Source organism: Urocampus carinirostris, chromosome 14 (assembly GCF_059441175.1).
Source record: "Urocampus carinirostris isolate Australia breed hairy pipefish chromosome 14, RoL_Ucar_1.0, whole genome shotgun sequence".
Classification (NCBI taxonomy): domain Eukaryota; kingdom Metazoa; phylum Chordata; class Actinopteri; order Syngnathiformes; family Syngnathidae; genus Urocampus; species Urocampus carinirostris.
The window spans coordinates 710,128-733,141 of record NC_142362.1 but is presented as its reverse complement, the minus strand read 5'-3'; the positions used below and the strand labels follow the sequence as shown (position 1 = coordinate 733,141).

Below are 23,014 nucleotides of genomic sequence, written 5' to 3'. Positions count from 1 at the left end.
GGCTGACCTTGACTTGACTCTGACTGGGGTAAGTCACCAACTTTAGGTCTTGCTGGGCTAAAACTTCTTACAGACTTACTTAAAATACACTCACTCCATAAATAAAACCTGACTTACCTAAATCTATGTGACTCATGTTTGAAAAGTGGCAATTTCCACGTGGAGCTAACAGGAAATTGTTTATTTATTTGTGACGCCCTTAATCACAAAGAGTCTCAAAGGGCTGCACAGGTCGCAGATTATTGCAAACCACAGACTATTATCTTCCTGCCTTGTAGCTGGCCAAAATCAGACTGCCCTTGCAAGGTGAGCCTTGTACTAGCTCTCGGTTCCGGTCTCCTGGGAGGGGCGGACCCCCTGTGGTGGAGTAGTCACGGCAACCTTTGATGCGCAAACGAAGCCATAGCCCGCCCTTCGCAACCTCACATTCTGGCAGTATCAGTCAGATAACATATGTAAAATCATGTCATGTTTATTTGTATAGCCCTTAAGAGTCTCAAAGGGCTGCGCAGATCAAAGACTATTGCAAACTATTATTACAGACTATTATGACACCATAATGAAATAACTACAATTAGGAAGTGCATAGCCAACCTGTGACCTGTTTTAAACAAGAAGGTTAAAATTTGAGACTAAATTGAATCTCCTATATGTTCTTATGGCTTAACTGAAATGAAAATCCAAACTGACCTTAGCAGAACCGGGGAACTTTCTCTAAAGCTCTCGGGGTTAAGACATATCTCATTCGTTGCTAGCTATTAATAAACAGCAGCTCGCACACCCCGACAGAGCTTTGATCGTCGCCGGCGACTTTAATCAGGCATGCTTAAGGACTGTACTTTACAAATTCATTCAATACGTGGACTGTGCAACCAGGGGGGAAAACACTGGACCGTGTGTACAGTAACATCAAACATACGTACAGAGCTCCCCCCCTCCCCCCACCTCGCTGGATCTGACCATCTCTGTCTGTCCCTCACCCCCTCATACACTCCCCTCCGGAGAAAAACAAAGCCTGCAACAAGGACAATACAAACATCTTCTTTGTTCTCTTCTATCCTCACTGTCAAAAGTGAAACTGGAGTGCCACGTCCAATTTCGTTGTCACAATATCTTCAACCCATTTTGTAACAATGACAATAAAGGTATACTCTATTCTATTCTTCTTCCCGAGTTGTCAATGGAAACGAACGAAAATCGCTCTTTGACGTCTGAGGACTGGCTTCCTCCCACCTCTGGCTCAAACCTACCCAATAAAAGCACGACATGAAAGATGAATGGATGATGGCAAGATAAGCGCTAGTTGCTCTATGCGGTGCTAGCAGATGGGATGAAATACAGCAGGAAGCCATGAGCCGGAGCTTCCTTCTGTCGCCGAGGACCAACGAGTCAGCTTTACCTTACTGCCCATAAAGGTCTGGTCCAGGGCCAGGAGGATATCAGGTCTGTGAAGCTCATTGCAGCCGCTCTTGTGGAACTCCTTGGCTTTGGATTTGTACCTTTTCTGTCAGTACACACACACATCACGCCACAGTCAAAACCACCCCAAAAAACACTGAAGTGGTTGACACGGAAGGGGCCAAGATCTCACAACTGAGCTTGGACCCCAGAGCTGAAGCAAAAGACCTGTTATGGAAAAAGACCCATGCGGGGGGGAAAAAAACACCAGGAGGTCTGCGGAGAACCTCATGCCCCCTTGGAATTTTTTTGGGCACGATGCAGGAAAGGTCCGGGATTGGACTATTCCCATTACCTGGCTCCAGTTCTTCGTCTCCTTGGCCAGCTGGAAACTAGGATGTTCTGTGGTTAGGGTGAAGTGAGCCCTGGACTTCTCGTAATTAACTTTGTAGGCTCGCTGCTCAGAAGGTCAGAATTGTTAATCGAACAAAAAGTGCGACTGGACTAATTGGACATTGCCAGACCATCTATTGAACTGAACTGGTAACACAGTGGTACCTCTACTTCTGAATTTAATCCGTTTTGGGAGGATCTTTGTAACCTGAATCATTTGTAGAGACGGCTTTTGAATGGAAATGCGTTAATCTGTTCCAAGTCCCCCAAAAGTATGATCCTTTTTTAAATTAAATGATAAGTAGGCGGCACGGCGGATGAGTGGTTAGCGCGTCTGCCACACAGCTATGAGGTCAGGGATACAATCCAGTTCGAATTGTCCCTAGGTGTGAATGAGAGAGTGAATTGTCTTTCCCTGTGTGCCCTGTGACTGGCTGGCAACCGGTTGAGGGTGTCCCCTGCCCACTGCCTGAAGATAGCTGGGATAGGCTCCAGCACCCCCGCGACCCTACTGAGGATAAGTGGTGCAGATAAAGGATGGATGGATCAAAAAGCAAAACAAAAACATGTAAACATTAGATAACTGCATCAAAAAAAAAAAAAAAGAAGAAAATAACACAGATATTTATTAACCTTTTAAATATTCTCTTTATTTACTGGCCCTCAACAATGTTTTTTGCCCAGTGTTTCTTGAAAAACCGATCCAATGATGTCTGCTTTTCCGGCTATGACAATCTGTCGGAAATGCCCTAGGCACACATCGTCATAATGAGCGATAGCCGGACCTATCAACACTTTTTTGGGTTGAGTCCTTTCCGCAAATTGTGAGACTTTATGAAATTCTGCCAAAATGTCTTGAATTTGGGCTGATGGAATGAGGACTGCGTCTCTGAACTCCTGCATGGGGGTCAGTGTTTTCATACCGTTCTATCATCTAAACTATGGAGTTTGACATCCCTATTTGAATATATATATTGACTGTTGACTGTAGTTCCAACATGAGGCGAAGGGCAAAAATCTTCCCATTATCTTTTGTTTTATTTCGAATGCCAGCAAGTCTCTTCCACTACTTTTCTCCTTGTCCACTTTTCTTCATGTCTTTCATGGCGTCTATTGCGAATGTGAGCTCTTTGCGGATGTACCGTACAGTAGCCATTTTACAGAGCGGGGCAGGGGACACGAAGAGCATGCCGGGATTCCTGCATCTGCACCGGTTGCCAGGTACGACTCAAGAAGCGGCGAATGGCAGCGCGTACTGTACTGTGTTTTTGACTTTGTATCCTAAAAGGCCTTTGTAACTAGATTTTTCCCCTTCAGGTACTTTGTACCCTGAAACCTTTATATGTAGAGACATTTGTAAGTAGAGGTACCACTGTAGTGTAAAATAATAATAATAATAAATAATTGATTTCAACTGTGAACCAATGACTGGATGATCCAAACCAAGTCTTTGACGATGACAATCAATATCCTGAATCTAAAAATAGGAAAGTTGACCCTGCAAAAAATGACAGTTTTAACCAGTTCTTAAATTTGGAATGTGAAAAACAAGGTTCTTTAACAGTCTACCTTTTTAAAAAATGTCTTCCTTCCTGGCACCCAGTACAGTAGACCCCCGGGATACGGCATTCCCACCTTACGTTTTCACTTTATGGTGTGGAACAGGGGCGTCAAACTCATTTTAGCTCGGGGGCCGGATGGAAAAAATTGGTCGTTTAAAGAGAAAGACGATCCACCCACGACTCCACCGGACCGGTTCAGGTGACGTCACACCAGAGGTAAACCATTTCATTTGTCGTTTACAGCAATATCCATTTATATTGTTATTTAAGTATATTATACTTGAGTAGTACTTACTTTATAATGTTTTGTGATTGTAACATTTTCATCTGGGGTACCAGGGGTTGGAAATGCTTATCACCATAGACTTTTACGGGCAATTTCACTTTTGCCATCCCCACCACAAAACAGATTCACGTCATATCCTGGAGGTCTACTGTACTTCAATAATAATGTCATTGAAAACAGGAACCCCAAATTCTATATTCTTAATATGGACCTGACCTAAGTTTGTACTAAGGCCGGCATTTACCTCATCAACGAGGCCGGTGGCGTTCTTGGCCGTGTGGAAGAAGGGAGCGTCCGAAGTGTAGGTGAAGTCTCCGCGGAACTTGTTGAGGAAGGTCTTGTATTGGACCTGCCGGGCAAAATTTCAAACAACGTTCATGAGAGCATTCCTTACGGCTGCGTTGGCGTGCGAAGCGCCGAGGGGAGAATTGGAGTATGACTTCCTGCTTCACCCGCAAAGCCAAAAGCGCAACCCTATCTCTTTAAACTCCTGCCCTCTGGAAAAAGATACAGAAGCCTCCCCTCCCGCACTACAAGGCTCACTAACAGCTTCATCCACCAGGCGGTGAGACGACTGAACTGAAGTAGAGAGAGATGAACCCATGCTGATTGTTTTTATAGTTTGACCCGTTTCATCCCTTACTTTTTATATTTTTACATGTTTACTGTTATTTATATGACTGTTGTCGTGGAATAATTAAGTCAGAACTTGCCAATAGAATTGAGGAGAACACTCGACTTGATTTAGAGCAGCTGGCGAAACTGACAAGAGGTTGGCTGGGTCACGGCGACTTCTTCAACCGTCTTTGTGGAAATTGCGTGGTTTTGGAGAATCGAAGGAGGGAAAAACACTGTGGCTTGATAAGGAACATGTGGACGATTGCAAAACGGTATTGGCTGAGATAGGTCAATTCTCAGAAAAACACTGTCAATTCTGGGAAGCATGCGGCCAGTAAAAGAAAAACAACTCGTTATATGTCTGACATGATGTTTCTGCTCCGGAGGGTATAAAAAAGCTGATTGTCTCTTAGACGAATGAGAACGTTGTTTGGACGCTGACGAACATAAATAAAAAACTCTCCCTCTCTCTTTAAAACTTCTCTGTACTTTTGTGCATATTTCTGGGGCATATTTTCTCGGGCTGCTCCGAAAGTAGCATCCGTATCAAACGTTAAACTTTGATATGAAGGCAGGGGCCCAAAACGCTGGAGTTGGACATCCCTATACTGACCGTTGACTCTCACTCTAACACGAGGCAAAGTGCAACATTCAATGATTGGGTGACTCACCTCACTGTACAGCGTCTTGTTCTTCTCCATCCTCAACAACTCGGGCGTGTCCCATACGAAGCATCCGATTCCCTTGAGCCAGTCCAGGTCCTCCTTGTACTTCACCTGTAAAGCGCCCCCCCCCCAAAGTCTTTTTAACACTAGAAGTAGCCGAGGCGAGACGTTCGGCTTTCCTACATAGAATGACCAAAGGACAGCCGGCCGACCGGATGACTTTCACCATTGTTCTGCAAAGGATATGGTATGAACCACCTTCGCATGCTGATGTGAAATAAAGAATGTTTGGTGGGGGCATTTTAGCTCCTAATTTTAAGGTATTACTCTTGTATTTTTGTAGTCTAACTTTTTTTAGTATTTCTGTAGTATTTTTATAGTATTACTGTACTTTTATTTTGTAGTATATTGTAGTATTTTTACAGTGGTTATTTGTAATATTTCCACAGGATAATTTTTTTCTATTTCTGTACTATTCTTATAGTATTACTGTACTTTTATTTTGTAGTATATTGTAGTATTTCTACAGTGGTTATTTGTATTATTTCCATAGGATAATTTTGTAGTATTTCTGTAGTATTTTTATAGTATTACTCTACTTTTATCTTGTAGTATATTGTAATATTTTTAGAGTTGTTATTTGTATTATTTCCATAGGATATTTTTGAAGTATTTCTGTAGTATTTTTATAGTATTACTGTACTGTAGTTTGTAGTACATTGTAATATTTCTACAGTGGTTATTTGTATTATTGCCATTGGACATGTTTGTAGTATATCTAGTATTTTGTAGTATTACTGTAGTTGTACTTTTGTTGATTTCTGTCGTAATATTTCCGAACAGTATTTTGTATTTATAGTATTACTGTAGTATTTTTTTTTTCCAGTATTTTGTTGAAATATTTCTGTAATAGTTTTTGTAGGATTTTTTTTTCTTGGTCCAAACAATTTTGTGTGTGTTTTTTGTTACTTCTTTTTTTTTTATTTTCTTTGTTTTTCCATGTGTTCGTCTTGCTTTTGGTCTACCCTCTCAAGGGATGTGACCAGGGTAGATAGATGTCTAGATAGATAGATGGATGTCTAGTTGTCTAGATAGATGTCTAGATAGATGTCTAGATAGATAGATAGATAGATAGATGTCTAGATAGATGTCTAGATAGATGTCTAGATAGATAGATAGATGTTTAGATAGATAGATAGATGTCTAGATATATAGATGTCTAGGTAGATAGATGTCTAGATGTCTAGATAGATGTGTAGATTTTTTTCTTATTAGAATGAAGACAGAACAATATATTAGCGACCTGTTTTGAAGCACTTAATTAGATATTTTGTAGTCGTATTTTTACTAGCCAACCGGATTAGTTTCCCCATTGATCCTGTGCACAAGCTCTTTTATGCATCCGTCAACTTTGCATTGAATTTGAACAACGCCACTTTGCCTCATTTCCAGAACAACGGTGATGAAACAGGCCGTCGAGTTTTTAGACATAAGGCAGCCTTTCGGCTGTCCGCTGGTCATTCTGGAGGGGGAAGAAAATTCCCGGCACTTCGAGTGTCAATCCAATATAATTCCGTGTGGCTCACCGTGCTGACGTTGTGGTTGACCATCCTGTTGAAGAAGAACTCGGGACGGTCCGGGATGGACTTCCAGGTCCCGAGGGTGCTGATGTATTTTTCCCGGTATTTCACCTGAAGGAGGAAGGACGGGATTCAACGTCAATAAAGTCGGCGCGTGATCGATTCGGGACGGTTTTGAGGAAAGTACTGACGTTGCTGACGTCGTCTGTGACTCTTTTGTGGTAGACGATGTCCAGGGCGTCCTTGACCGTGTGGTAGTGTCCTTTAGCCAGCTCGTACGTCTCTTTGTAGCGTAGCTAGGAAACCCCCCCAAAAAAACACGATTAAGTTAGCAAACGTTTAAACTTTTTCGTCCCGTTCACAGGATGCGTCCACCTTTTTCAAGGTCAATTTCCCAATTTTTCCAGTTGGATTCCAGTTGCTTGACTTTAAAGTTGCTGAGTATGAGATAGTTTGATGTTTAAATGAGTTAAAGGTACACTGGAAAGTGAAAAATAAATGCTTTTATAATTTGATTTAAAAAAAAAAATTAAAAAAAAAAAAAAAATATATATATATAATGAATTGATCATGTGCATAATTTTACATTATTATTGGTGATATACTGATCAAGGGACCCCCCCAAAATCAGTCTTTTTTTATTTTTCCAAGATTTGTACATCTTTTTTCCTTATTTTCCCTTTTTCTTTTTGTGTTCATTTTTCCTACATCCAATTTTCTTTGGGTGGGCACTGCCCACCCTTGCCCCCCTCTTGTAACACCCCTGGTCTAAGCAGGTCATGTCCGCATGTTCTTTCATGCGAGTGGAAAGCGCCGCCTCTCCCGTCGCAAAGAGATGCATCTCTTCTTTGCACTTTTCAATGCACCTGTCCTAACGCACCTGAAGGGTGCGACCACGCCTCAACATGATGACGCCAAAAAATCGCAATCGCGGTTCTGAATTTGTTTTCGTTAAATGCGTGGTCTGTCGTGTCAGACTACTGAGAAACGTGGCGAGAGTTTCAATTCTTTTCAAGCGCTTCGCCAACAATCATATTCCTCACCTTGAACACATTTTCCCTGATTTCAAGCACCCGTACGAACGCGGTGTTCAACTCACATCGCTCGCCTGGAGGTAGGCCTTCTTGGAGCAGATCAGGAGCGGTGTGTCGCCGATCGTGGTGTATTTGTGCTTCATTCTCTCGTATTGTTCTTTGTACTTGTTCTGGAGAAAGAAAGGGGAAGGGATTCAACTTGGGACGGGGTTCGGACACCTTTTTCATCACCAAATTCAAGCACTGAAAAGCCCAATTCTTCCATTTTTCCAGTACCCGCGAAGGAAAAAATATCCAGCACCGACTGAAAGGATATTTTTTGTTGTTGACTTTGTTGCTGCTATCACGTACTTTTTGCTATTTTGAGCTTGGTTGGCATGTGTGATCTTTTTGTGTCAATAGGCTGCTATAAAATTAGATTGTTAGATAGAGGTAAATAGATAGAGATACATAGATCGAGATAGAGATAGATAGAGAGAGAGAGAGATAGAGAGATGTAGAGAGAGATAGAGAGATCAAGATCAAGATAGAGAGATAGATAGAGAGAGAGATAGAGAGATGTAGAGAGAGATAGAGAGATCAAGATCAAGATAGAGAGATAGATAGAGAGAGGGATAGAGAGATGTAGAGAGAGGTAGATAGATCAAGATCAAGATAGAGAGATAGATAGAGAGGGATAGAGAGAGAGAGAGATAGATAGAGAGAGGGATAGAGAGAGAGAGAGATGGATAGAGAGAGAGAGAGAGAGAGATGGATAGAGAGAGAGAGAGAGTGAGATGGATAGAGAGAGAGAGAGTGAGATGGATAGAGAGAGAGTGAGATGGATAGAGAGAGAGAGAGAGAGAGAGAGAGAGAGAGAGAGATAGCTACTTTATTCATCCCTATAGGGAAATTAACACTTCCGGCAGTATCCTTGTGTTGAAAAATAGAATAATAAAATAAAAGATATAGAATACAAAAAATACCCAATATAACGTTTTGTTATACAAAATGATGAATTCTGCCGCTCTGCTTTAACAATACACGCGCAGCTTCAATACATCACACTTGTTTAAAAACACAGAAAGGGCTTGAAAGGTGTTGGGTAATAAGGGAGTACTTTGGTACTCTATGTATAAAAAGCAGAAAAATGAGCCAAATTTGGACTTATTTGAATGATCTCGATTGCTTTAAAGCAGAGTGCGTTCAATCATGTTCTCTACATTGGTTTAAAAAAGTAAAATACCGGCAGTTCATTGATTTGCATTTTATTATTTATGTATCAAACATTTCCTAGGATTTCAAGCACCCGTACCGACCCTTTCAGAAAGTTTATTGAAGCGACAGAAAAAAGGTGCAAAGGACTTACATCGCTGGAAATGACTTTCATCTTCCTGCTGTGGTGAGTGTGCGGGGTTTCCACTTCCAGGGTGTAGTGCGGACGTTGTTTGGCGGCGATGCTGGTGTACACGTACTGTATGCGAGGGGACGAGAGTCAGAGTGTGTTAAGACTCGAACGTAGGCAGAGGAAAAAAAACTAGGGCTGCAACAACGAATCGATCAATTCGATGATTAAAAGCGGCGGCAAGGATATTCTTCACGGATTCAGCGCGTCGCACGATATGGGCAGCGCGCGGCACGTTCTTGCAACGCGAATTTCCCCTTTGCTCTGCACTTTGGTCCGACACCAGAGTCAATCGAAGTCGAGTCCTATTTATTTATTCGGCCCTCAAAAGCAAGGAGTCTCAAAGGGCTGCTCAAACGACAATATAGACTACATGAAAAATTTGAATGCAGGATCACTAAAATAATGCAACGAAACAAGAAAGTCCATGGAAATGCTATGGGACAGAAGAAATCACCATAGTTACTGAGGACAGAGCTAAATTGAACCTGCTTTCATGCAACCGACTTGAAACCTATCCAGGCTTAATCCGAGATCCTGGTTCCAATACCCCCTAGAGCATATGAGTAAATCGCTTCAAATGACGTTCGTTCGAGCGTCGATATGATTTTCCTTCTGGACCGATCCGTCGTCATCTGTATCGCGCGACCGGAAAACGGACGGGTTATCGTAACGTCGAGTTGCAGCCCCGAGAGAAAGTCCGAGCGGGCTCCGACTCACGTGATTGGTGAGACCCTGGGCCAATTTGGCCCTCTTGAGGTCCACGGCGTCGGCGGTGGTGGAGACCTTGCCCATTTCTTCTTTGCTCTGGTGTTTGTAGATCAGCTGCAAAAGGAAAATCACAATTGAAGTGACGATGTGAGACTTCAAACTCGCTTCAAGAAGAAATAAACAAAATAGTTCAATTTAATTCAACTTCAGTACTGCGCAAATACACTGTATTTTAGCTAACGTAGAATGCTTTCATATATGTAAGGTATCAGATTTTTCCCGAGGTCAATTTAATAGTAACAACGAATCATGATTGACAATAAATAGGATAGTAATGAATAAGGAAATGAACAATAATGAATATATAACAAATATTGGGCGCCGTCATGCTGCACTTGCCCAAGACACAACACGGGGGCGGTGCCCCAACGACCCCGGCGTTTTATGGATCTGTAAACTAGAATCGGTAAATATCATTTGAATACAGAAAGTCAAATAATGATAATAATAAGGCATATTTTTGGAGGACTTTAAAAAATCCAGTCGAATGAAATTTTGATGACCGTAGTCGTCCACGGCAGTGAAATTCAAACGAACCTTTACAGTCGTCTTTGGCACTCGACGAGTGAGGCCGAACAAATCCCCTCGCCTCCGGGCACAAAACGACATTACGGCACGACAGAATTGAAAGTCATTTCGCTTTAGAAACACCTTACAGAGAGGGCCCAGAAAATCATCGGCCTTACAACCTAAACCAGCAACCAAGCGCGACCTTGTATTATTATTTTTTGCAAATATTTGCTAGCCAAATATTATTTCTATGTTTGTTTCTTTAAAGTCTTTAATTCCATGTTTATCCTGATGAACCACAGACCATCTCATTGTCAACAATGTACTCTCAACGTAATTAATGGCAATCAAGTATGTTCTATTTCTACAACAACATGCTGAGGATTTGATGCCAACGACGGCATGCCAATGAGTATGTGCTAACAAACTACACGCTAACGAGTAGATGCTAACAAGTAGATGCTAATGACTTTGTGCTGCTAAATACTATATGCTAATTGGTATACACCAACAACTACGTGCTAACCAACTACATGCTAACGATTCATGCTAACAACTGCCAGAGCCCAGCCACAACCATCACTATTGTGGCGGGATTCACTTAAGTTGTAAATTAGCATTAGCATTTTGAGGGCAGGGGGGGAAGAAGTGACTCACCATGCTCAAGTGGCTCTTGAGCTCGCTCACTCGCTTGTACTCGGGTGTGTCCAGAACCACCGAGTAGTTGGGGAGGTTCTTCTTGGCCTCCACCGGGTAGTCCATCTTGGAAGGTGTGAAACATTCAACTATCAATAAAACACCCAGGTCAGCGAAATACGAAGTAGGACAGGATACATACTCTGTACTTATTGAGTTTCCGTATGCGGATCATCTCGGGAGTGTTGTAGAGGAAACAGCCGATGCCTCTCAGCCAACTCAGGTCTTCCTTGTATTTCAGCTGCAAATAGACAATTTTCATGAGAGATACAATATTCCCCTCATTTACTGTACTACAAGAAAACAGAAGGAATCCGCCCATCTGTCAAAAAGATAGATATTTTTCTCCTTTTTTTAAAATGTTGAAACAAGGAAAACCCTAACAGTTTAAAATGAAAAAAAGATGCAAAATTGGACTTGGATTTTCAACAATTATAATGAAGTCGGGACCGGAACTGAGCATGAGCACATCGTAATAATATGACCTGTTATACTAATGTACGTTTTTGGCTCTTGCTCTCTCAGTTGTCCATATATGAACTATTTTTCACCTTGATCAAGTTTTCAAGACAACTCTTTTGTTCTAACTGGTTGTGTGACTATCAGATGCTTAAATTACCGGAGCCAACTGACGAGATTTTCCATTTTTATATAAAAAATTAGGGCTGTGCTCTCATGTCATGACAGAAATTTACCGTGCTCGACAGAAAACGAATAATTAGCATCCTAATTGTGAGTTTTATTTTGTTATCAATCAAATACAATTTCTGTGTGCAATACTGAGTGGGCCTGCCAGGGAGGGGCACATGGGTAAGGTCCGCCTTTTCTCCCCTTTACACCCTCTTGGGTGGATTCAAGTCACGCAGGCTATAAAGGATGGATGCATCCACCCCTCACTTTTTCAGCACCCGGATGAAGGACACCTGCGCGTCACCCCTAACCACAGGCCACATGCGCGAAATGAAGGATATGCTGTCTGGTTTTGGGGTTAATGTGAAGCCTAGCATGAGTGGGTTTGGTACATTTTTCAAAGGATGTACAACAAAATAAGATGGTGTGTTTCTCTAAGAAATGTCAACTCCGCCACCTCTATTCAACTCCAACTTCCTTTCCCCACGCGGTTCAATTTTCTTTTGTTCATTAGAAATGCGAGTTTGTTGCGTAAACAATGTTCTTTGTTCTCCTTGTCATGAAAATAAATTGTAGTTTGTTAGAATGAAAGCACTTGCATTATTTATTTGTGCGCCGATATTCTTATTCCTTCTGGACTGCTCAATCGTTATCCATATCAATGAACCGCAAAATCGATCATTTAAAGCCAAAAATACCATATGTTTGGAGGATTGCTGTCTTCATTATAAATGATAGACACAATTTAAGGCTATTTGTGTGGGACACCGCGGGCACCACCTGCTGGCAGAACCGGTAACCATCGAGTTAGGTTTAAAGGGTACAAGCGTTGGTACCTCACTGGTGATGTCATTGACGTGGTAGCAGTGCATCAGCTCCGGTGTCATGGGCATGGAGATGAGCTGGCCTTTGTTCTTGTTGTAGTTCTCTTTGTACCACAACTACAAAAACACATGGAAATATAAAAAACAGGTATCGTAGAAATACTTTTGAAGATGGGTTAGCAAAAAAGTCACGGTACGTCGCTGATATGGTCCTGGTTCATCTTGACTTGTTTGATTTCAGGCGTGTGGTAGGTGGTGTGGATCTTGTCCTTATGCTTGTGGTAATTTTCACGATACAAGCGCTACAAAGCCGGGGAGAGCAATGTCAAATCGCGTCACGGGAAAACCAAACTCACGCGGAGCTGGTCTCACGTCGTTGATGATCTTGTTGGCCTTTTTGTAGTTGACGAAGTTGACCCCTTCCGGGTGGATGGTGTAGCCCCTGGCCTTGGTCATCTCGTAGGCTTCCTTGTACTTCACCTGAGGGAGACAAAGGAAAACACCAAAGGTGCTCCGTCTAGTGCCGGGCTGTCACACTCGCGTGACACGTTCGGGGTTCTTGGTGAGGGGCAGACGAGCAGATTCAAAAAAAGGGAGAAAGAGATCGAGAGAGAGAGAGAGAGAGAGAGAGAGAGGAATAGAGAACAAGTGAGAAAAAGAAAGAAAGAAAGAGAGAGAGAGAGAGAGAGAGAGAGAGAGAAAGAAAGAGAGATAGAGAACAAGTGAGAAAATAGAGAAAAAGAGAGGGAAAGAACAAGTGAGAAAAATAGGGAAAGAAAGTGAGTAAGAGAAAGAAAAATAACCAAACAGAAATAAAGAGAATGTGAAAGAGAAAAAGAAATAAAATTGAATGGTAAAAAAGATAAATAGAAAGAAAGGGACAAAGAGAAGGAAAGAGAGAGATGCAGAAATAAAACAACAGAGAGAAATACATAGATCAAATAAGAGAGAAAGAAAAGAAAAACAATGAAAAGAAACAAATAGAGAGAGAAGAGAAAGATAGAGAGGTTTAAAAGAGAGAGAGAGGAAGAAGGAAAGAAAGACAGAGAAAAAAGAGAGAATAGGAAATAGAGAGAGACAAATAAAAACAGATAGAAAGAAAGAAATAAAAGAGAGAGAGAAAAGGAAAGAAAACGATAGAGAGATAAAAATAGATCAAAAGAGAGAGCTCAAAATAGATGGGGAATGGAAGAGAAAGAGAGAGAGAGAGAAAGAAAGAAAGAGAGAGGAGAAAAATAAAGAGAGTGTGAGAGAGGGATTTTAAGGAAAGTGAAAGAGAAAGAAAAAAAGAAAGAGCAAAAGCGCAGCTCATTTTTCTCTCGCTCCTCCCTCTGCGTCATCTTGCACATTTTCCCGGGGCGTCGGCGTTTCGGACGGCGGCGGAGGTACCTACCAGGCTACTAATGAAGCTGTTTTGCTTGGCTTGCTTGATGAGAGGAATGTCATGGGGCAGGGTGTAACCAGTGGGCATGTACTTCCTGTTGGCCTCCCTGTACCAGTTCTGAGAGAACACACCAACATTTTGCGTACAATGTCAAATCCTCGGAGCGAGGACCCTCGGGTCTTCTCTTACGTCACTCTGAATGTGGTGCGCCAGGCGAGCCCGATCCCCCTCCACGGTCACCGCCGGGGAGGTGCTGGTTCCCTTGATGTTGGTGCGGTACTCGGAACGATAGTTCAACTGCGGGAAGGAGACGCGCTCAAAAATGAACCGACGGAGGTCCCGGATGAGCCGCCGAGACCGTTTCTTACGTCACTCAGGTTGACTGTGTTTTGCTTGGCCGTTTCGTAGACCGGGGTTTCCATCACCACCGAGTAGTCCTTGAAGGCCTCCAGACCTTTGGCTTTGTACTTGTTCTGGGAAAGTCAAAAACAGGTGAAGGAAATTGCAGAGCAGGTGAAACGAGACCAAATGTCTTTCGGGAACTAACAGAGCTTTGAATGTCTCCGGCGTGCTTGACGCGAAGGATCTCCGGGGTGTCCCAGGCGAAACAGCCGATGCCTTTCAGCCAGTTCAGGTCGTCTTTGTAGAAGATCTGCCGACATAACGGTTAGCCAAACGTACCGTTTTACATCAAAGTCGAGTCTTTCCCCGTTGACTCACGTCGCTCAGCTGTTCGTTGACTTTCCGCGCTTGGACGTACGTTTGCATATCGGGAAGACAGATCCACTCGTGCAGATATTTGCGGTAGTTGATTTCGCTGACTTTGTTCTGGGTCGAATGAGCGGAAGTGATCTCCAGCATGTCTGGCGGGATATGGTTCTTGGCCTTGGATTTTTCATAGTCTTCTTTGTAGAGGCGCTACGCAGACGGGACAGATTGTTTTGTGATAACGAATCCGGAGTCGCGTTGCAGTGTCAAAGAAAGTTTTTTTCTTACGTCCAGGACCAGTCTTCCGGCCTTGATGCAGCGAAGGGTGCCGGGATCATCCTCCAGAGATTTGGGAAGACTGTAGAGTGACTTGAACTTTTCGTAATCTTCCTTATACTTCACCTGAATAGGTCATAAACGGTCACAAGAACGTAGAGATATTGTTGCCCTTTAAAACGGATACAAAAATTCCCTTTCAATTTACAAGTTATGAACATACCCCAGAGGACGCCAACTGGGAAGGAGTTGGGGAACTCCAGACACTTACATACAATCTCCCCCACCATACTCTAATCATCCCTAACTTTTATACAGCCTCTGGTAAGGGTCATTGCATTGAATGACCAGACCATCAAGGGAGCCAGCAGAAACCGCTTCTCTTCCTGGTCCCGGTGCCGAACATCCCTTTGATTCTTCCGTTCCGACAACGAGGCGAAAAACGAGGTACCTTAACCGCATCTATTCCCTGTTGTGGCGATGAGATGAATGTCCTTTGGCCTCTTCTGTTCCCTTATCCAGCGAGGAGGCTAAGGTGCCTTTGCCGCTTCGGTTTTCTGTTCTGCTGGCCACTTCTGTCCCCTACTTCAGCTTGGCAAAAGTCCCTTCGCCGCTTCGGTTTCCCGTTCTGATGGCCACTTCTGTTCCCTACTTCAGCTTGGCAAAGGTCCCTTGGCTGGTTCTGTTCCGGCAGCGAGACGAAAGTCCCTCGGCCGCTTCTGTTCCCTGTCCTGTAGGTGAGGCGACTGTCCCTCTGCCACCCCGGCAGGCTGCGTCACCTGTTCCGGTGGCGAATGGCCCTCGGCTGCCCGAGTCCTCTGGTCTGGCGGTAATCTCTTTTGCCCCCGTCCTGTGGACTTTTTTCTGCTTTGTTTTTGGGCCAAATGCCAGACGTCCCCCGAGAGGCTCTGGCTCTGGCCAGAAGGCCCCAAACTGCACACACCTGCCCTCCTGACTCTCATCATCCCTATCCTTTATATTGCCTGCACCACCAGGGTCTACAACAAGAATTCTACTCACAGTGCTGACAATGCCCTTCTGAAGTTTGGCGTGTTGCATGGACTGTGAGTCATGGGGGATCTGGTAGCCCTTGGCCTTGAATTTGTCCCAGGCGTCCTTGTAGATTTTCTGGAAATCCGCCAACATTTTAGGTTATCACGTGACCGATTTGCACCCTTTACCCCTCGTGTCTACGTACATTGCCGAAGAACAGTTTGAAATTGTGGCATCTGGCATAATCGTACGTGTCCAGAACAGTAGTGTAGATGTGCTTTTCCTTGTGATAACCCTCACGGTAGTTCAGCTGTGGGAAAAAGTGGTCAGTACTCTATAACTCCAGAAATCCTAATTCAGCCGGCTAAGTAACTTACATCGCTGGCCCAGGTGTTGCCCAACACGGCGGTCACATAGGCTGGCGTGTCGGTCACAATGGAGTAATTGTTGAAATCTTTCTTGGCGTCGTCTCTGTATTTGAGCTGAGGGGCCAAACCGGGACTTTTAATTTCATTGACGGCTCTGCTTCATTGCCGGAAGGATGATGTCACCTACCTCGCTCTGCAGATCGTAAGACTTCTTAGCACGGAGGATCTCTGGAGTGTCCCAGACGTAGCAGCCGATACCCTTCATCCAGGTGAGATCTTCTTTGTAGTACACCTAGAAGATGTCGACAAAGCAGAGAAGTTGCCCGACCTGAGATTTTAAAAGAAATAGAACTTCCCCAAATAACTAGCTTACATAAATATAAAGTATTCAAGTGCTGTTTTCTAAACATGTATCTCCAAGCACTCAGCAATTGATCCTTGAAGTATTATAGAAATTCAGTTGTTTTCTCATCTCTAAAATGAATCCGTGGGAATGAATGAATGAATGAAAACTTTATTCGAACATAAAAATAAACAGAACAAAACCACAAAGAATATATATGAATATGTAGCATAACTGACAAAACTAATGTGTTGACTTGTGCTGATGACTGCACTTTAGAAGTTTCCCTCATCTAGGATAACTTCATGCTGCAAAGTACTGTGGGATTTGTAGAACAGAAACAAATGATACACGCAAACTCTGGTTAATTTATCCGTAAACGTTCCATTTTATTTGGATTCATGGTGGATCCACAGTTGTATCCATCCATCTATAGCGTCAGGAAAGCCAAGTACGAGCACAACTTGTACTCAAACTTCATCTATCCTCCTAATGACGTCGCTCGTGCTTGCTTCGTTTGTCACTAGTCATTAAAAACGATCCGATGGGTTGACTCCAATCAGTGCCCGGAAAACAAAAGGCTGTTCTTCGATGGGTTTGAGCGTACTTGCGAAATTCTGCAATGCATGCCAATATCCGCAGAAACTATTGGAAAAAAAAAATAGGCGACGCACCGAGGATGCAAAATTCCAACCTTAAAACATGAAGGTCCTTAAAAATATTTGTCCGAAAGGCACATACTTTAGCCGCCACTTTGTCCAGCGCTACTAGATGTTGAAGACGTGTATCTGCTGACCTTTCTTGATTTGAGGATACACTTGAGGAAAATGCCTGAACAACTGATCAAGGATCAGACTGGCGCAACTGAGCTCCTACTCCAATGCCGTGAGGACATCTTGGGTAACCAGCTCAGTGGGCCTCCAAGTAGGGCCACCGCCCCGAAACTGGGAGGTCGTTGGTTGGACCCTCGGCCGAGTTCTACCTAAGACTTACATCAGTGGCACCTGTTGCTCTCCTGCCTGGCGGTAGCGGCTGGAATTTTTCGGGTTTGCTCGCCTAATAATATGGTGTTGTCAGGTGTTGCGACACATCATTCGGGTAGAACTATCATCGTGTCATTCAGTGTGCGCTGTCGTGCGACTGTGTGGGAACCGACCCCTGGTTAATCAGGGATAGCGTGAGGAAAAGAAGAGCGGACCACCATGCTGGAAAGTGCCTAGACCAAGCTGAAAGCGGACCTCCAACACAAGTTTAACGACGAGCGGAGGTCCTTAACGTCAAAATAGAAAACAATGGCTGATGGACTGTTGTGGAATAATGAAGTCGGAGCTTATCGACAGAATGAGGACACATTTGTTTGGACAGAAAATTCCAGGCTTGTTTCTCCCAGTTTAAATGTCAGCGAAGCAATAATACTCGGCTTGATTTGGAACAACTTGCGAAGCTGACGGGAACTTGGCTGGGTCACGGCGACTTATGATGAGAAAAATGTGGACGATTGCAAAACGGTATTGGCTGAGATGGGTCAATTCTGAGAGGAACACTGTCAATTCTTGGAAGCATGCGCTTTGAGAAAAACAGGCGCGTCATCGGGAGAGGACGTATTAAGCAACATGTGATATTTCTGACGTGATGTTTATGCTCCGGAGGGTATAAGAAAGCTGATTGTCTCTTAGACGAATGAGAACGCTGTTTGAACGCTGACGAATATCAATAAACGACGTCTCCCTCTCCGTCAAACTTCTCTGTTCTTTGTGTAAATTTCAGGGGCGAGGCAATACGGTCTGCTCCGAAAGGACCAGTTAGACTTTTAGCTCTTCTCCGTGAAATTGAAATGTTACCAGTGATAACAAATGATCAAAAGAGAGGGGGAGGCAAATATGAAATGGACATATGATTTTAAACATGATTCTGCGTTTCAGTATTTCACACCTTTGATTATTTCTCCTGAGTGATGGGATTTGAATTTTGATACTCAAAATGTTTTGTTATGAATTCTGATGTAAAAAGTGACTAAGATAAGCTACAACTTTTTCCCGTTTGCCTTTTTCTTCCTTCTGCTCTGTCAATTGTTAATCAAAGCCGCTGATCTTCCATTTTTGTAACCAGTGGGGAAAAAAAATGATAACGTCGATCCGTCAATATGGTGAGGGAACGCTGTATCCTGAAAGGGTTTACAGAGGAGGATTAAGTCACGTACGTCGCTGAGTATCTCATTGGTCTTGCGGGCCCGGATGGCGTCCTCCTGATCCGGGTGGCAGGTCCACTGGTGGAGGTACGTGCGGTAGAGGATGTCGCTCAGCATGTCCTGGGAACGCTTGGCCACCTTGTTAGCGATGACGTCGGGCGGGATGTGGGTCTTCATCTTGCTCTGGTGGTAGTTCTGATGATAAAGCCGCTGCGGCGGAAAAACGAGAAATTGTAGTTATTAGGTTGCCTGGACATACTGTAGGTTATGCTAGTGTCCGTTTACCAGGCCCTTGTTCTTCTCCTGGTCGCCAAGCCGTATGACCTCGGGGAAGTCCGCCAGAGTTCCGGCCATGTAGTGTCCTTTGGCTTTATTGTGGGAGTCGTGGTACTTAGCCTAGAACACAGACGAGATACAAATTGTCATCTTCTAGAAGAATCCCAAAAAGTCCGTCAAGTAAGATATATTCACATCGCTACTGATGTCCGTGCTCTTCTTTCCGCTGACAAGCGGGATGTATTCCTGGTCCAGATGGTAGTTAGCAGCTTTGGATTTGTCCCATTCCAGTTTGTAGAGTTTCTAACACCAGACAAAGCATGAACCGTCAGATCACGTGTCATCGGGAAGAAAAACGTGATCCGAATCGACGGAAGCGTTCGATTCGGGGTACCTCGCTGACGTTCTTGGTCATCTCCCTGCTGTGGGCCAATTGGGGCGTGTCATCGGAACCGATGTAGTGACCCCTCTCTGCGTTGAAGCTCTCTTTGTACTTAATCTGAGGACAAGAAGAAAAGTACAAACAGAGTGTTTACTGTACAGTTTACTGTATAGCAGGGGTCTCCAACGTGGCGCCCCCTAAGGACAGTTGAGGTGCCCGCAGACCTGTTCCGGAAATAGCTCACCAGTGCTGCGTCAATGTGATTCCCGGGTCAAATGATTTTTTTATTGGTCTATTGAACCTTATTATTAATCACCAACCTGGTAATAACACAGTCATAACATGATAAAATTGTTATTTTAGAATTCAAATCAATACATTCCAGTTGATGGGCTTCATGGACAATAAATATATTCAAGTATTGATAATTATTGTGAAGCAGTTAATTAAGGAAATACAATGAGAGTTGATTTGTTTATTAAACCGATGTATTTGTTTATATTTTTATTGATCTACTTTAAAAGAAATACAAAAAAAACTAAATTCCAAGGTATGGGTTTTCTAAATGCGCAAAAGGATATCTGTAGCTAGCCATCTTCCTAGCTATCTATGAAAGCTATCCAGCTCACTTTAATTTATTGCATGCCATTTGACCTTTTTTGGGCTAAATGTTGACATTTTTTTCTAACTATCTAGTTTTAGCTTTGCATTTGGATATCTTTTTACTCCTTTAGCTATCTATCTAGCTCCCTTTGAGTTTTTTACCCGTTTAACCTTTGTAACCAACTATCAAGCTACCTTTTTAGCGATTTAGCGAGCCATCGAGCTAGGTTCCTAGTTTAGAAATGTATTTGAGTGTGAGTGCCCTTTGCGGCATTGAGTCACAAAAAGTAGCTCTCCACTTGAAAAATCTTAGATACCCCTTGCTGTATAGCTTCAGTCGAGTCAGGACAGTATACGGCAACAGGCAGGAGAAAATTGGAAATCATCGGCTTCTCTCTGCCCAGTCTGGAGGACATTGATGGCACTATTCTACGATTGAAACATCTAGTAGCGATGAATCAAGAAGAAGAATACATGGCTTAGAGACTTACTGTAAACTTCACAATAAGATAGCAACTGTTTGAAGGTTAAGTTTACCTCTATGTGAACTGGGAGCGATTAGCTCGTAGCTAATAACTGGCAATGGACCTTAATTGTTAGCATTAAGCCAACGGGAATTTATGACACTGGTTTGGAAACATCTATTGGTAGGTCTGAAGTATTTGTGTGACATACGTCGCTGAAGTTAGCGGCACTTGTCTTGGCCAAGATAAGCTCCGGGCGGTCTACCACCAGCGTGAATTTTCCCAAATCGTCCATTGCGTTCTTCCTGTAGAGTCTCTGTAAGGAGCACGAAGACATCGAGTTAAGAGGCAAAATACTAAAAAGAAAGGCTAAATGATACAACACTCCCAAACTTACATTGTTGAGAATTTCCTGCGCCTTTCTGGCTTTGACGTGGTCCACCGATTCATTGGCCACCCAACCGCAGCCTCGAATCCATTCCATGTCGGCCTTGTACACAAACTTAAAAAAAAAAAAAACAAAACACGATTTGAGGGTTATATGACTTCCAAGCAGTCCATTTATCCAAATGACCTGAAGGACTTACATCACTCTGGAGGTCATAGGCTTTCCTGGCTTGCATGACATCATTCTGGTCGGGCAAGCACGTCCACTGGTGCAGGCGAGTCCTGTAGAGGTCATCGTTGACCTGCATCTGGCACTTCTTGGCTAATTCAAATTGCAGCATGTCCACGGGCAGGTTGAACTTGGTCTTGGACTTGTTGAAGTCCTTCTTGTAGAGAGCGTCGCTGGCAATCTTGGCCGAGTTAAGGGCCAGCATGAGGAGCGGGTCGTCCTGGATGCTGAGGGCCCCGATATGGTGGCCCACCTGCTTGCGGTATCCCTCCAGGTATTTATGCTGCAGGAGAAATGAAAATCAGTTCTCTTTCAGATTTGGGACAGTGTAGAAAGAGTAGACTCTCTCAAACTCCTGGGTGTGCACAGCTCAGATGAGCTCTCCTGGTCGACACCAGAGCCATGGGGAAGGACCAGCCGTTGATCCAATTCCTGAGAATACTCAGGAAAAAAAAAACTTAGGGTCCTTATACAGAACCATCATCATCACAACCCAGAAAAACATTGGGTGCTCTCTGCCTAGTCTGGACATTGCCAGTTCAGGCTACCGCAGCAGAACCTACAACAATATTAAGGACTCCTCTGGCACTCTCAGTAACAACAAAAACACTTATTTTCTACTTCTATTCTATTCTCTTAGGTTACTGTCAATGCGGTATACTCACTTTGCTTTGGACTTTGGAGTTGCTAATACACTGCTTGATGGACACCGCATCTTCAGGAATGAAGTACCCAGTAGCCTTGGACTTCTCCCAATCTTGGGAATACAATTTCTGCCAGAGAATGATGAAAGAAAAATAAACGAGTGATATATAAGTCAATTAGTTATGCTTCGACTGAGAAACCAAACATGATGATCTTCTGAATGCTTAATTAAACATCAGACCGTTCCCTTACCGGGTGAACGTTCTTAGCGGTTTCTTTGGCCGTGACCATGATTGGAGTTTCCACTGGTGTGTACTTGTCCTTCACCTGATTCCAAGCCTCGCGGTATTTGGCCTGTTGAGAAATTTAAAGATTGGGTCAGAAGCCAGCAAGAACCTCCCATAGAAGTCAAAGTTTTTACCTCATTGAGAATGTCCGCGGCATTCTTAGCGCAAGTCAAGTCCACTCGATCGGTCGGAACGCCGAATTTCTGCTCGTCCAGCTTGACCCGGTAGCCTCTCTGAAACGGGGCGAGAGACAAACTTTCAAAACGCCCATGTTTTTTAAAGTCGCAAACCGTGGCGGCTCCAGTCCGGCTTACCTCGGCTAGGATTTGCTGCGCACGCTTCGCCTTCAATACCTCCACGGAATCGTGAGCCATCCACCCGCATCCGCGTAACCACTCCAGGTCAGATTTGTACACGGCCTGAGAAGCCACACAAAAAAGAACGCTGGGATCTGTATTCTTATGACCTGCTCGGTTGATTTACTGAAAGACCTTCAAGTCAAACTGATATTGTCCTTGCTACTTTTAACCTTAAAGACCATAAGCCAAAAAACTTGGTCTAAGGGAAGCCATCGCATCCTGTAATCAATGGCTGTAATTCAGGAATGTGCCATTTCACACCTCTCCACTCGAGGTCTGTATCTGTATTATTTTGAACACCGGCTGATCTTCTTCGTGTTCAGCTGATCAAACTCTCCTCATGAATTGAAATCGCTGTCTCTTGTATTTCATTGTTTGGTGTTAGACCTGACATCAAGTGACCGCTTACATCACTCTGGAGGTCGTAGACCTTCCTGGCCTGGACCACGTCGTTGGAGTCGGGCAGACAGGTCCACTGATGCAAGTGAGTGCGGTAGTTGAAGTCGTTGACTTGGATCTGGCACTTCTTGGCCAGTTCCAGGCTCAGCATGTCCACGGGAAGGTGGAATCTGGTCTTGGACTGGTTGAAATCCTTTTTGTAGAGATTTTCGCTGGCGATCTTGGCCGAGTTGAGGGCCAGCATGATCAGGGGGTCGTCTTTGATGCTGCGAGCCCCGATGTGGTGGCCCACCTGCTTGCGGTAGCCTTCTTTGTACTTGTACTATAGGTTTAACAAAACGTAGTTACTTTCATATCTTTAGCATCAAGTAC

The 23,014-nt window shown here is 43.7% G+C and overlaps 1 protein-coding gene across 1 annotated transcript in view; it reads right to left on the bottom strand.

The window, feature by feature from the left end:
- Positions 1–23,014, bottom strand: part of neb (nebulin) — a 114,546-nt gene that overhangs the window by 32,477 nt on the left and 59,055 nt on the right. Inside the window, exons 73-107 of the mRNA XM_088352382.1 lie at positions 22,653–22,964; positions 22,199–22,303; positions 22,019–22,117; positions 21,850–21,951; positions 21,618–21,725; positions 20,924–21,235; positions 20,734–20,838; positions 20,548–20,652; positions 19,282–19,386; positions 19,083–19,190; positions 18,897–19,007; positions 18,624–18,821; positions 16,268–16,372; positions 16,090–16,194; positions 15,918–16,022; positions 15,740–15,847; positions 14,732–14,845; positions 14,456–14,653; positions 14,283–14,387; positions 14,104–14,208; positions 13,925–14,032; positions 13,745–13,852; positions 12,724–12,831; positions 12,549–12,653; positions 12,364–12,468; positions 11,040–11,138; positions 10,859–10,963; positions 9,641–9,745; positions 8,885–8,989; positions 7,602–7,706; positions 6,694–6,798; positions 6,509–6,613; positions 4,929–5,033; positions 3,884–3,988; positions 1,400–1,504 (exon numbers count right to left, since the gene is read on the bottom strand). Of these exons, the coding sequence (XP_088208508.1) occupies positions 1,400–1,504; positions 3,884–3,988; positions 4,929–5,033; positions 6,509–6,613; positions 6,694–6,798; positions 7,602–7,706; positions 8,885–8,989; positions 9,641–9,745; positions 10,859–10,963; positions 11,040–11,138; positions 12,364–12,468; positions 12,549–12,653; positions 12,724–12,831; positions 13,745–13,852; positions 13,925–14,032; positions 14,104–14,208; positions 14,283–14,387; positions 14,456–14,653; positions 14,732–14,845; positions 15,740–15,847; positions 15,918–16,022; positions 16,090–16,194; positions 16,268–16,372; positions 18,624–18,821; positions 18,897–19,007; positions 19,083–19,190; positions 19,282–19,386; positions 20,548–20,652; positions 20,734–20,838; positions 20,924–21,235; positions 21,618–21,725; positions 21,850–21,951; positions 22,019–22,117; positions 22,199–22,303; positions 22,653–22,964 (4,293 nt within the window). The remainder of the gene's footprint in view (positions 1–1,399; positions 1,505–3,883; positions 3,989–4,928; positions 5,034–6,508; positions 6,614–6,693; positions 6,799–7,601; positions 7,707–8,884; positions 8,990–9,640; positions 9,746–10,858; positions 10,964–11,039; positions 11,139–12,363; positions 12,469–12,548; positions 12,654–12,723; positions 12,832–13,744; positions 13,853–13,924; positions 14,033–14,103; positions 14,209–14,282; positions 14,388–14,455; positions 14,654–14,731; positions 14,846–15,739; positions 15,848–15,917; positions 16,023–16,089; positions 16,195–16,267; positions 16,373–18,623; positions 18,822–18,896; positions 19,008–19,082; positions 19,191–19,281; positions 19,387–20,547; positions 20,653–20,733; positions 20,839–20,923; positions 21,236–21,617; positions 21,726–21,849; positions 21,952–22,018; positions 22,118–22,198; positions 22,304–22,652; positions 22,965–23,014) is intronic.